Source organism: Bombina bombina, chromosome 2, assembly GCF_027579735.1.
Source record: "Bombina bombina isolate aBomBom1 chromosome 2, aBomBom1.pri, whole genome shotgun sequence".
Classification (NCBI taxonomy): domain Eukaryota; kingdom Metazoa; phylum Chordata; class Amphibia; order Anura; family Bombinatoridae; genus Bombina; species Bombina bombina.
In genome coordinates this window covers 1,274,087,261-1,274,101,387 of record NC_069500.1, presented here as the reverse complement: position 1 = coordinate 1,274,101,387, position 14,127 = coordinate 1,274,087,261, and the positions used below count along the sequence as shown (strand labels likewise).

The window sequence follows — 14,127 nt, the reverse complement described above, 5'->3', positions numbered from 1 at the left end:
AAGAAAGTGCACATTTTGTTAATGAAAGTAAATTGCAAAGTTGTTTAAAAGTGCATTCTCTATCTGAATAATGAAACTTTAATTTTGACTTGAGTGTCCCTTTAAGGTGTTTTAACATTTATAAGTACAAGTATAAGTGTAAGGACTAGAAAATGAACTACACTGGATTCCATCCATAAAGGAGCAGCTAGACTGTTGCTTACAAAGCATGTTATGCGAGTGCTACAGGATGATGTGAGCACTAGGAGGATGACACACCTGCAGAAGGGGCGTGGCTATGACATGAGTTGTGGTTACTGTTTGGCCAGACAGACAACTGTTGAGAGACATCGGGGGCTAGTTATCAAGCCGTCTACTTTTCTGGCTTCGCCGGCCCAATACGTCCGCCTAAGCTCGCCTACCTTCGCCGCCGCGGACCTTGAATACGTTCGCCTAAGTTATCAAATAAAGCTGTCAAAAAGCCGCGGGGCGATGAGCAGCGGACTGTGACAGTTATCACTCATCCGATCTCGCTGCCCTTCGGCTTTTTCCCAGCTTTATTGCTAGCCTGTCACTAAGCACCCACACTAAACTACACTGTTCTACCCCCTATACCGGCGCCCCCGGAGCCCCCCGCAACTAAATAAAGTTACTAACCCCTAAACCGCCGCTCCTAGACCCCGCCGCAACTCTTATAAATGTATTAACCCCTAAACCGCCGCTCCTAGACCCCTCAGCAACTCTTATAAATGTATTAACCCCTAACCCCGCCGCTCCCCGGACACCGCTGCCACCTACAGTATACCTAGTAACCCCTATCCTGCCCCCCCTACACCGTCGCCCTCTATTATAAAATTATTAACCCCTATCCTGCTGATCCCGCACCTCTCCGCAACTAAATAAAGAGTTTAACCCCTAAACCGCCGCTCCATGAACCCGCCGCAACCTATATTAAACCTATTAACCCCTATCCTGCCCCCCCTACACCGTCGCCACCTATAATAAATTTATTAACCCCTATCCTGCCCCCCACTACGCCGCCGCCACTGTAATAAAATTATTAACCCCTAAACCTAAGTCTAACCCTAACGCCCCCCTAACTTAAATATTAATTAAATAAATCTAAATAAATTAACTCTTATTAACTAAATGAATCCTATTTAAAAACTAAATACTTACCTTTAAAATAAACCCTAATATAGCTACAATATAAATAAGAATTATATTATAGCTATCTTAGGATTTATATTTATTTGACAGGTAACTTTCAATTTATTTTAACCATGTACAATAACTATTAAATAGTTATTAACTATTTAATAGCTTACCTAGCTAAAATAAAGAGAAATGTACCTGTGAAATAAATCCTAACCTAAGTTACAATTACACCTAACACTACACTATACTTTAATAAATTATTACTATTTAAAACTAAATACTTACCTGTAAAATAAACCCTAAGATAGCTACAATATAATTAATAATTATATTATAGCTATCTTAGGATTTATATTTATTTTACAGGTAACTTTGTATTTATTTTAGCTAGTTAGAATAGTTATTAAATAGTTATTAACTATTTAATAACTACCTAGCTAAAAGAAATACAAAATTACCTGTAAAATAAATCCTAACCTAAGTTACAATTAAACCTAATACTACACTATCATTAAATTAACTAAATAAACTACCTACAAATAACTACAATTAAATACAATTACATAAACTAACTAAAGTACAAAAAATAAAAAAAAGCTAAGTTACAAAAAAAAAAAAAAAAGTTACAAACATGTTAAAAATATTACAACAATTTTAAGCTACTTACACCTAATCTAAGCCCCCTAATAAAATAACAAACCCCCCAAAATAAGAAAAATCCCTACCCTATTCTAAATTAAATAAATTTCAAAGCTCTTTTACCTTACCAGCCCTTAAAAGGGCCATTTGTGGGGGGTATGCCCCAAAAAGTTCAGTTCTTTTGCCTGTAAAAGAAAAATACAACCCCCCCCAACATTAAAACCCACCACCCACATACCCCTAATCTAACCCAAACCCCCCTTACAAAAACCTAACACTAATCCCCTGAAGATCATCCTACCTTGAGTCGTCTTCACTCAGCCGAGCCACCGATGGAACTGAAGAGGACATCCGGAGCGGAAGAAGTTAATCCTCCAAGCGGCGCTGAAGAAATCTTCCATCCGATGAAGTCATCATCCAGGCGGCGCTGAAGAAGTCTTTGATCCGGCCGATGTCATCTTCCAAGAGGCGCTGAAGATGTCTTCTATCCGGGTGAAGTCATCTTCCAAGCCAGGTCTTGAATCTTCCTTCCGCCGACGCGGAACCACCTTCTTCACCGACGGACTACGACGAATGACGGCTCCTTTAAGGGACGTCATCCAAGATGGCGTCCCCTCAATTCCGATTGGCTGATAGGATTCTATCAGCCAATCGGAATTAAGGTAGGAAAAATCTGATTGGCTGATGGAATCAGCCAATCAGATTGAGCTCGCATTCTATTGGCTGTTCCGATCAGCCAATAGAATGCGAGCTCAATCTGATTGGCTGATTGGATCAGCCAATCGGATTGAACTTGAATCTGATTGGCTGATTCCATCAGCCAATCAGATTTTCCTACCTTAATTCCGATTGGCTGATAGAATCCTATCAGCCAATCGGAATTGAGGGGACGCCATCTTGGATGACGTCCCTTAAAGGAGCCGTCATTCGTCGTAGTCCGTCGGTGAAGAAGGTGGTTCCGCGTCGGCGGAAGGAAGATTCAAGACCCGGCTTGGAAGATGACTTCACCCGGATAGAAGACATCTTCAGCGCCTCTTGGAAGATGACATCGGCCGGATCAAAGACTTCTTCAGCGCCGCCTGGATGATGACTTCATCGGATGGAAGATTTCTTCAGCGCCGCTTGGAGGATTAACTTCTTCCGCTCCGGATGTCCTCTTCAGTTCCATCGGTGGCTCGGCTGAGTGAAGACGACTCAAGGTAGGATGATCTTCAGGGGATTAGTGTTAGGTTTTTGTAAGGGGGGTTTGGGTTAGATTAGGGGTATGTGGGTGGTGAGTTTTAATGTTGGGGGGGGTTGTATTTTTCTTTTACAGGCAAAAGAGCTGAACTTTTTGGGGCATGCCCCCACAAATGGCCCTTTTAAGGGCTGGTAAGGTAAAAGAGCTTTGAAATTTATTTAATTTAGAATAGGGTAGGGATTTTTCTTATTTTGGGGGGTTTGTTATTTTATTAGGGGGCTTAGATTAGGTGTAAGTAGCTTAAAATTGTTGTAATATTTTTTAAATGTTTGTAACTTATTTTTTTATTTTTTGTAACTTAGCTTTTTTTATTTTTTGTACTTTAGTTAGTTTATGTAATTGTATTTAATTGTAGTTATTTGTAGGTAGTTTATTTAGTTAATTTAATGATAGTGTAGTGTTAGGTTTAATTGTAACTTAGGTTAGGATTTATTTTACAGGTAATTTTGTATTTCTTTTAGCTAGGTAGTTATTAAATAGTTAATAACTATTTAATAACTATTCTAACTAGCTAAAATAAATACAAAGTTACCTGTAAAATAAATATAAATCCTAAGATAGCTATAATATAATTATTAATTATATTGTAGCTATATTAGGGTTTATTTTAAAGGTAAGTATTTAGTTTTTAAATAGGATTCATTTAGTTAATAAGAGTTAATTTATTTAGATTTATTTAATTAATTATTTAAGTTAGGGGGGCGTTAGGGTTAGGGTTAGACTTAGGTTTAGGGGTTAATAATTTTATTACCGTGGCGGCGGCGTAGTGGGGGGCAGGATAGGGGTTAATAAATTTATTATAGGTGGCGACGGTGTAGGGGGGGCAGGATAGGGGTTAATACATTTAATATAGGTTGCGGCGGGGTTCAGGGAGCGGCGGTTTAGGGGTTAATACATTTATTATAGTTGCGGTGGGCTCCGGGAGCGGCGGTTTAGGGGGTAATAACTTTATTTAGTTGCGGCGGTGTAGGGGGGGTCAGATTAGCGGTGTTTAGACTCGGGGTACATGTTAGGGTGTTAGGTGTAGACAGCTCCCATAGGAATCAATGGGATGTCTGTCAGCAGCGAACTTGTACTTTCGCTATGGTCAGACTCCCATTGATTCCTATGGGATCCGCCGCCTCCAGGCTGGCGCTTTGAAAACCAGGTACGCTTGGCCGTAAAAGTGCCGAGCGTACCTGCTAGTTTTTTGATAACTAGCAAAAGTAGTGAGATTGTGCCGTACTTGTGTGCGGAACATCTGGAGTGACGTAAGAATCGATCTGTGTCGGACTGAGTCCGGCGGATCGAAGTTTACGTCACAAAATTCTACTTTTGCCGGTCTCGAGCCTTTGATAACTAAGGCGAATCAGCCTCGCCACAAATACGCTGCGGAATACGCAGCGTATTTGAGGTTGACGGCTTGATAACTAGGCCCCCATCATCTCATCGTTTTTTAATGCAACTATAACTTTTTATTGCATTTGAATGTTGTATTATGGTTTTATATTTAATGAAATATTTATTAAAGGGATAGTAAAGTCAGAATTACATGTGCACGCTCCTAAGCCCCTATCAGAATATTTAGGTTAACTTTTCAACAAAGGATAGCAAAAGAACAACATAATTTTGATAATAGAAGTAAACTGGAAAGTTGTTTAAAATTGCATGCTCTATCTGAATTATGAATGTTTAGTTTTGACTTTACTGTCCCTTTAACTATTTATGCACTGTCTCTTTAATTTATAGGACGCTGTGTTAGTATCTGGGTGGTCAAGCTGGTATGAAATTAATAATACCGGTAATGCCGTCGAGAAACCAAGCTAGACGCCACTCTTCCTTCTCGCTCCCCAACTCCACAATTGCCAAGGAAATTATTGCTGTCCATGACTGCAAGCTCCTGTAGGAAAAGTTCAGTTGTGCTTTCATCCCAGGCATCTTGAGGGCATTTACCCTATAAGAGTAAAAAAAGGAAAATAACCCAATGTGTGCTGTAACTAGTATATAAATGCATTAAATAAAGGATTAAAGGGCCATTGTAGTAAAAAAAATAAATTACATGCTATAATCCGTTAGAGCATGTCAGTTTAAGACTATCGCCTCGAGATCACTGTGTGTCTGACCTCGCACGGTAGAAATGCCACTCAGGACTTGCAGAGCACTGTTTGTTCCAAGTGGAAATGGAACTGATCCAAACAGCAGCACTAGTCCCACAAATAAAATGTGGAACTAGAATTGCCGACTGGATCAGCTGCGTTTTCTGCTCGGGACCAGCAGTGCTCTGCAAGTCCTTAGCGGTATTTCTTTGTGTTTAATCCCTTTGCATGGGTTAAAACACAGTAGTCTAGGGTCAATAGTCTTAAAATGACACGTACATTTATAAATATAATTGCCCTTTAACAAAAAGAGAAAAAACTGCATTTTAAAACTGCAATAGCAGTTTGAATATTCTTCTTCAAAAGGATGCAATTTATGAGGGGAGTTTTACTTCTCCAATTACAGGACTAAACATTGTGACATCGTTTTAAAAATCTTAAAAGCCACAGTCAATACCAAAATTGTTTACTACCCATTCCCCAACTTTGCACAACCAACATTGTTATATTAATATACTGTATATCATTTAAACCTCTACATTTATGCCTGGTTTCTAAGCCACTACAGGACAGCCTCTTATCACATGCTTTTTTATTAGCTTTTCACAACAGGAGACTGCTACTTCATGTGTCTCATATAGATAAACATTGTGCTCTCTCCCATGGAGTTGTGTAGGATACTGCACTAATTGGCAAAAATGCAAGTCAATAGATAATAAATAAATAGCCATGTGATAAGGGGACTGTCAGAAGAGGCTTAGATACAAGGTAATCAGAGGTAAAAAGTATATTCATATAAATGTGTTTGTTATGCACAACTGGGGAGTGGGTAATAAAGGGATTATCCATCTTTTTAAACAATAAAAGTTTTGGAGTAGACTGTCCCTTTAATTTTGACTGAAGCACTATATATTAAAGGGACATGAAACCTCAAAAAAAAAAAATCATGATTCAGATAGAGTAACCTTCCAAGTTACTTATATTCTCTTGATGTCCTTTATTGGAGGAGCAATGCACTATTGGGAACTTATGAACACATTGGTAAGCCAATCACAAGATGCATATGTTCAGCCAACAACCAGCAATTAGCTCTTAGCTACTAAGCCTACCTAGGTATACTTTTCAACAAAGGATACCAAAAGAATAAAGCAAATTAAGTAAAAGAAGTAAATTGGAAAGTTGTTGGAAATTGTATGCTCTGTCTGAATTATTATTTAGTCTTTTTTAAATCACAAATATATATATATATATATATATATATATATATATATATATATATATATATATATATATATTAATATTAAACACAGGAATAGACCGCACTCACAGACTGGACTGGGTACACATCCTAAGCCACAGCAATCTCCACAGCCCTGAACCCTGACAGACAGCTGCAAAGTTCCCAGCAACCCAGGCAGTTAACCCCAGAGCAGTCTGGGTGACAGGTCCGCAGGGAAGCATTACAAACATTATCAACACAACACACAGAAAACCCGGCACTCGCCAGACATATACAAACACATACATACGCATATGCAGAGTTAGTGATTTCTTACAGACATCTATTTAAAGGGACACTGAACCCAATTTTTTTCTTTTGTGATTCAGATAGAGCATTTTAAGCAACTTTCCAATTTACTCCTATTTACTTGCTATCATTATTTGAAAAAGAAGGCATCTAAGCTTTTTTTGGTTCAGGACTGTGGACAGCACTTTTTAATTGGTGGATGAATTTATCCACCAATCAGTAACAACAACCAAGGTTGTTCACCAAAAATGGTCCGGCATCTAAACTCACAATCTTGCATTTCAAATAAAGATACCAAGAGAATAAAGAACATTTGATAATAGGAGTAAATTAGAAAGTTGCTTAAAATTGCATGCTCTATCTGAATCACAAATTAAAAAATGTGGGTTCAGTGTCCCTTTAACATGTGGCCAGGTAAATTTCTAGGACCTGGATCAGAGCATTATCTGACCTTACACCATCATTCTTTAAAGCGATAGGAAACCCCAACATTTTCTTTTATGATTCGGATAGAACATAACATTTTAAAAAACTTTCCAATTTACTTCTATTATCAAATTTGCTTCATTCTCTTGTTACCCTTTGCTGAATGAACAGTATTGCACTACTGGCAGCTATCTGAACACAGACAGTTATCCAATCACAAAAGACAAATGTGTGCAGGCACCAATCAGCAGCTAGCTCAAATTAGTGTAGGATATGTGCGTATTCTTTTTCAACAAGGGATACCAATAGAACAAAGCCCATTAAAATAGAAGTATATTTAAAAGAGTCTTAAAATTACATGCCCTATCTGAATTACGCAAGTTTAATTTTGACTTTCCTATACCTTTAAGGTGCTTTATACTATTCCACCTAATACCTTATTGATATAACTGGTTTGTTGTGGGTCAGCTGCACAGCAATGTAGAATTTAAATGGATATTACAGTTATTAAAGTGTATGTAAAGTTTCATGAATAAGTGCCCGGTTTTTAAAAATACTATTAAAAACAGGGTCACTTTACTTTAAAAATTTTACATTGCGGCGTTTTTTTGTTTTTTTTTAAATACTTAACTTTTTCTTTAGCAAACGATCCTCCGCCCGCTTCTTATGCTGTAAATAGCACCTCAATGACGAAACCGGCTTCCTCAATCACCCGCGTGGCCTCACGAGTCGGATGCTCCAGGGGGCATGCCATGATTAGAGGAAGCCGGTTTCATCATTGCTGAGTAAAGTACAGAGGAACTGCGGGCAAAGGATCACGGTCTGTGTTTGCTAAAGAAAAAAGTAAGTTTTTTTGTTTTTTTTTAAAAAGCGCTGCAATGTAAAGTTTAACCATTTGAGTGCTAAGGACGGCTCTGACCCGTCGCAAATTTTCCCAGTCAGGTGCTGACGACGGCTCAGAGCCGTCGCTAGCACTCACCCACCTTGAGGGCAATCTGGGGGCTCCCATCGACTCCCACTCCGGCGATCGGCGCCTGTATAGTGACAGGCATCGCGGGGGCTTCGCGTTTTGCATGGTTACGTCACCCATGCAAATGTACAATGGACAGTATAGGGAAATGGGGCATGCTGCTTAGAAGCCTGTATCTCAGGCATCTAAGCAGATACAGACCCCCAAGACCCACTGTTGAAAAGGTAATCGCCTAACCTTCCCAATGGTATAAGTATTGGGGATCTGAAGAAAAAAATAAAAAAGTTTAAAATAATATATATTTTAAAAAATAAAAAACCCTCAAATCCAGCTTAGCACCCAGGTGGGAAATTGCTTAGCACTCAAAGGGTTAATGAACGAAAGTGCCCCGGTTTTTAATAGTATTTTTAAAACTCATTCATTAAATTTTACATTCACTTTAAGGGTTTTAGGGCTCTAAGTCCTTACTACTATATTTTGCCTTTGTGATTACACTACAGAACATAAAACAGATTTATCACTATTATGGGCTACTTACACTTTGTAACGAAGAGGATACAAACATTTATTTTAAAGTTTGATTCTGGTATTTTCTCAGCACAAACATTAAAGGGCCAGTCAAGTCCAAAAAAAACTTTCATGTTTCAAATAGGTCTTGTAATTTTAAATAACTTTCCAATTTACTTTTATCACCAATTTTCCTTTGTTCTCTTGGTATTCTTAATTGAAAGCTAAACCTAGGAAGGCTCATATGATAATTTCTAAGCCCTTGACGGCCGCCTCTTATCACATGCTTTTTATTTGCTTTTCACAACAGGGGAGAGCTAGTTCATGTGAGCCATATAGGATAACATTACGATCACGCCCGTGACTAACACTGCACTAATTGGCTAAAATGAAAGTCAATAAGATAATAAATAAAATGTCATGTGATCAGGGGGCTGTCAGTAGATGCTTAGATACAAGTTAATCACAGAGGTCAGTATTATTATAGCTGTGTTGGTTTAGCAAAACTAGGGAATGGGTAATAAAGGGATTATCTATCTTTTTAAACAACAATTTTGGTGTTGACTGTCCCTTTAAAGGGAAAGAAAACAATATTTTTTTTTTATTTCATGATAAGAGCAAGCAATTTTAAACAACTTTCCAATTTACTTTGATTATCAAAATTGCTTCATTGTCTTGGTATCGTTTGTTGAAGGAGCAGTAATGCACTACTGGGAGCTAGCTGAACATATTCGATGAGCAATGACAGTAGGCATATATGTACAACCACTAATCAGCAGCTGGCGCCCAATAGTGCAATGCTGCTCCTGCCTAGACATGCTAACTAATAACAACTGCAAATAAATACATTTTATACTAACTTTATGACCTTATGACCTGGCTAGCCTGGTTGACAGCTAACTAAAGCCCAGATTGCCTGGTCCAAATAAGGCAAATATATATATATATATATATATATATATATATATATAATATATATATATATATATATATATATATATATATATAACACATACAGTGTTCTCCACAGAAATTATTTTCAGCTAGGAAGCATTATAAAGTTGCCAGATGGGGGCAGTTTAATACTTTCTATTTTTTGCTATCCAAAGCACAAGATAATTGCATAATTTAACATATTTAATTAAATTTGTGCAATAAACAATTATAAATTTTAATATTAGCTCATTTTTGCTTGGTGGTCAGTAAAATCAGCCAGGTGGTGCACTTATCAAAAAGGTCCTGAGTTGAACAAAGTGTGTGTATATATTTCCTGATATGGTATAGAAGAAAGCTTTTTCTAAAACGTCATTATTAAACACTTTCATTTGTGATTTATAGATTTTTTCTAGTTTGTCTAAAATACATATCAGATTATTCTTAAAGTCATAGGAAAGTCAAAATAAAAGTGCATGATTCAGATAGAGCATGTCATTTTAAGACACTTTTTGTTCTCTTGGTATCCCTTGTTGAAAAAGAATATGCACATATCCTGCACTAGTGGGAGCTAGCTGCGGAGTGGTGCCTGCACACATTTTGTCTTTTGTGATTGGTTAACTAGATGTGTCATGACAGGATCACAAGTGTTGGATAATGTTTTGGGGGAAGGTATTGTTCCATAGTGCACTGTCACCTACATATTGCCCAGTATTTGTGGGCAGACAGCTGGCAACCCTAATCCCATGCCTCAAGTCCATGTGTCGCAATCCCTATATAAAATAAATACATCATGTATTTTACTCAGTACATAGTATATATATATATATATATATATATATATATATATATATATATAGGCTTACCAAAATTTGTAGAGGTGAAACTGGGACCACCTGGTGCGGTGCTAGTGGGGGTGTGGTCAGGAGCGTGGTCAAGGGGGCGTGGCAATTATGGTCCTTTTAAAGTAGTAGCTTTTATGTGTGTAATGTTTCGTGGATACTCTACCCTTCCTCAGTCAAACAAGTGAATCACACAGTTTAAATAGACTATAACACCACCCCCTAGTGAAAAAGGCACCATTACATTGTGATGGCAAATAAATCATTAATCTAAATCTCAGATTCTAAATAATGCCAAACATCAAGCATAATTATCACTTTCATAATTATCAATTTCACAATTTAATATCTGCAGTGTAATATGTGTTTTATGTGTCTAATTAAGGAACAGAGCCAAATACTGATAAGGCATAAATACAACATTAAATGAAAGTAAAAAAGAAACACGTACCTGCTAAAGCTGTTTAAGAGGCTACTCTATACCATAATGCAGAAAGATTATAGCCAAAATGCTATCCTGCATGAAGTAAAGCAAGATCCAGGCCAAAAATCCTGCCTGTCCGTACTTCCTAGTCATACCCAAATGATTCCCCTAAAGGTGTATTACCGGCAATGTCACCAGGGGTCGGGGGGGGGGGGGGTGTTAAATTATTAGAAAAATAAACCAAGTAGTACTACAAAATTAAAAAAACCTTATGCTGCTCACTCAGCCTGTATTACTAAATGTAAACTTTGAAGGACACGAACGTTAAGCTAAGCAGGGCTGTATGTAACAAAGTACCAGCATCCAACTATGCTGGAGAGCCACAGTCCAGTCATTTTGAATAATGTGTCTGGGTTTCAGGTGGGCTGAAACCCAGACACATGATTTGAAACCTGGAGGTGGCAACCCTACTGGGACAGAATGAACAACTGGGTGGGACACTGGGACAGTGCCTCCAAACCGGGACAATCCCAGTAAAAGTGGGACTTCTGGTAAGCCTATATATATATATATATATATATGTGTGTGTGTGTGTGTGTGTGAGGGTAGGACTACAACAACCACAATGCCATGCGCTCAGGTTGGCAAGGCCGTTTAAAGTTAGCATTATCATGCAGCCTCGTCCTTTTGTTACCTTCTCTAGCAGGATTCGTATGAGCTCCTCGTGCGTGCGCCGAGCCTGCATGCCCTGGCGGATATATGCTGGCGACACCAATTGTTCGCCAGCACTAAAACTCTCCTTATTCATGACAGCTGCTAATGACAGTAGCCACAACCACTGGTCTTAGCTTTAGAGAGAAAGCGGTCGGCACCACCCATTAGAATTAGAACACCCATTAGAATTATATCCCACCAATTAGAACATAACGGGGCGGAATGTCAAGTCATGTGCAAAGAACATATACAGCCAGCTTTCAGCTCAGCACATTTACAGAAGCATAACAACATTCATATGGGGCGTGGCTTCAAAAACTAGAACGAGGCTTGAACCGCAAATTGATCATGTGATTGTGCTTACGCCTATTTATAGCTTTGTACATTGCAAATCATGTGTATTGTATTGTGTGGCTGTGTTTGCATTGTGGAGTGGATGGTACAGTGCGCTGTATATGTTAAAACATTTTAGAATGTTTTTTTCGTACACAAGCCACACTTTAAAATTATATTATGATTAGGTGATAGTTTTGAAGTTAATTTGTAAGCAAACTGTTTTTAATTGGGAAACCTTAAAGGGACGTACAAATCATTAAAAAAGATTAACAACATTTTTTACAAGTATTGACAATATATTTGCTTAATTAAATATGCTACGTTTTAAAGTTTAGAATAAATTTAAATACGTTTTAAATATACGAACGGTGATGCATTTCACAGTAGTATTTTTGACATTTTTCCAATGTATTAATATTTTTGCAAGTCACTAATGGGCTTGTTTTATAAAATATGAAAATGACAAGGGAGATGGATATTATAGTACATGCTTTTAGGAGTTTGTGTTTTTCGGGTCTGAGTAATTTTAATTTAAATACATTTTTATTAGTTTTCTGTTGGACACAGTACATAGTACATCAAATGTATATAGAGAAGTCAAAGTATACAAACATAACCAGGGTACATATCCTGAAAATCTTTTAAAGAAATCAAACCAGCTCCTCCATTGTTGTCCAACCTCTTAAGACAAAATATGAACTTCAAAACTCTTAAAACCTACTAACTACCCCCCTCCCTCTTCCCCCCCAGGTGTTTCCAAGATCTTAAACTAGTATCAGGTAGATTTTATATTCCTGCATCCAAAGAGTACTAAATATATTAACTCTAGAAAGGTATAAAAGTATATGGGTGTCAGGTGAACCTCGAGGTCTACTTCCCCCCTCTCTTGCCCCTAGAGATAGTTATCCTTTCTCAATACCCAGTAAAACCACATCTTCTGGAACTGCTCGACAGAACCCTGAGCCCAAGCTGCCAAACTCCGACATTACGTATGTGTCTTTTATTTTATCTACCACTTCTCCCCAACTAGGGCGCCCCCACTTTCCAATGTCTAGCTATGCAGATTCATAAACATGTACTTAGGGTTTTGATAAATGTATTAGTCGCTGAGTTGAACGGTTCTACCTTTCATTCAGAAGCGCTTGGGTCATTGTCAATGTAATGTTTTCGTCTAATATGTTGCTAATTAATTCCGAGAGCCTCACCCACAGTGGTCGCACTTTCGTGCAGTCCCACCACATATGCCTATATGTCCCTCTTTCCCCGCACCCTCTGTAGCAAGTCCCTGCATTTCCTAAGTTATTGTGTGCTGTCCGCTCGGGTGTAAGATACCATCTGAAAGCTACTTTCAAACAGTTTTCCTTCATATCTGGATTCAACAGTCCCTGTACCGGCTTCTAGAAGAATTCCCTCCCAAACCCCCTTTTCCTTTATCTCTCCTACATCTCTCTCCCATCTCTCCATCAGGGGAGACTTAGATGTAGTTCTACTCCTCTGAAGTAATATATATACCTGCAAGATCACATGTTTCCCTCTAGAGGGAGTGCTACAGATCTTTTCCATTAGGGTCAAGGGTTGGCTAGATCTCCCTGACATATATTTCGTAACAGCCGACGAAATCTGCAGGTAGAGAAACCAATGCAGTGTGTATGGTTGAATTTTATCCTTAATCTGATTAAATGTGAGTATTATGTTTTTATCTACAAAATCCGCCACCCTGTATAATCCCTTGTTTTCCCATTTCCCCACTGGCTTCCTAAGGTCCCTGGGCAACAAAAATTTCAAGGGCATCAGTAAGGAATGGGGAGGGTATAGTCCCAGAGCATTAGTTAGCTTCTGCCATAAGTGTATTGTCTCTCCCGTAACCGGGGATCTGTATGTAAGTGTTTTGGTTTTCAATGTGGGATCCCACAGTATCTCAGCTGGATTGTCACACCCAGCAATATCCGCCTCTATACGTGGCCATGCAATGTCTTTCAAGTTTTTCTCTAAGATGATAGATTGTGCCAGCCTAGATGCATGATAGTACTCTACCACATTCGGAACTCCCACTCCTCCTACTTGTCTGTGTTGTTTTAACACCTGTGCTGCTATTCTTGTTTTCCAATCCCCTCTCAAGAAGCGGAATAAGTCCCCCTGTAAGGCTTGTAAGTCCGCTAAGGGTACTGCGATTGGCAAAGCCCTAAAAAGATACATGATCCTGGGGAGAACATTCATTTTTATAGCCGACAGTTTCCCATACCACGAGAACCTGCCTTTCTTCCAGTTATTGAGGTCTTTCCTGATAGCCTTTATAGAGGGGTATATAATTCAGTTTGTACAAGTCTGAAAAATTACCATTTAACTTCACTCCCAA

The 14,127-nt window shown here is 38.4% G+C and overlaps 1 protein-coding gene across 1 annotated transcript in view; it reads right to left on the bottom strand.

Annotated features, from left to right (window-relative positions):
* SEPSECS (Sep (O-phosphoserine) tRNA:Sec (selenocysteine) tRNA synthase) overlaps nt 1-11,582 on the bottom strand; it is a 139,956-nt gene extending 128,374 nt beyond the window's left edge. The window contains 2 exon segments of the mRNA XM_053704085.1: nt 4,795-4,949; nt 11,416-11,582. Coding sequence (XP_053560060.1) covers nt 4,795-4,949; nt 11,416-11,529 — 269 coding nt within the window. The 5' untranslated portion in view covers nt 11,530-11,582.
* Between the last annotated feature and the right edge of the window lie 2,545 nt (nt 11,583-14,127).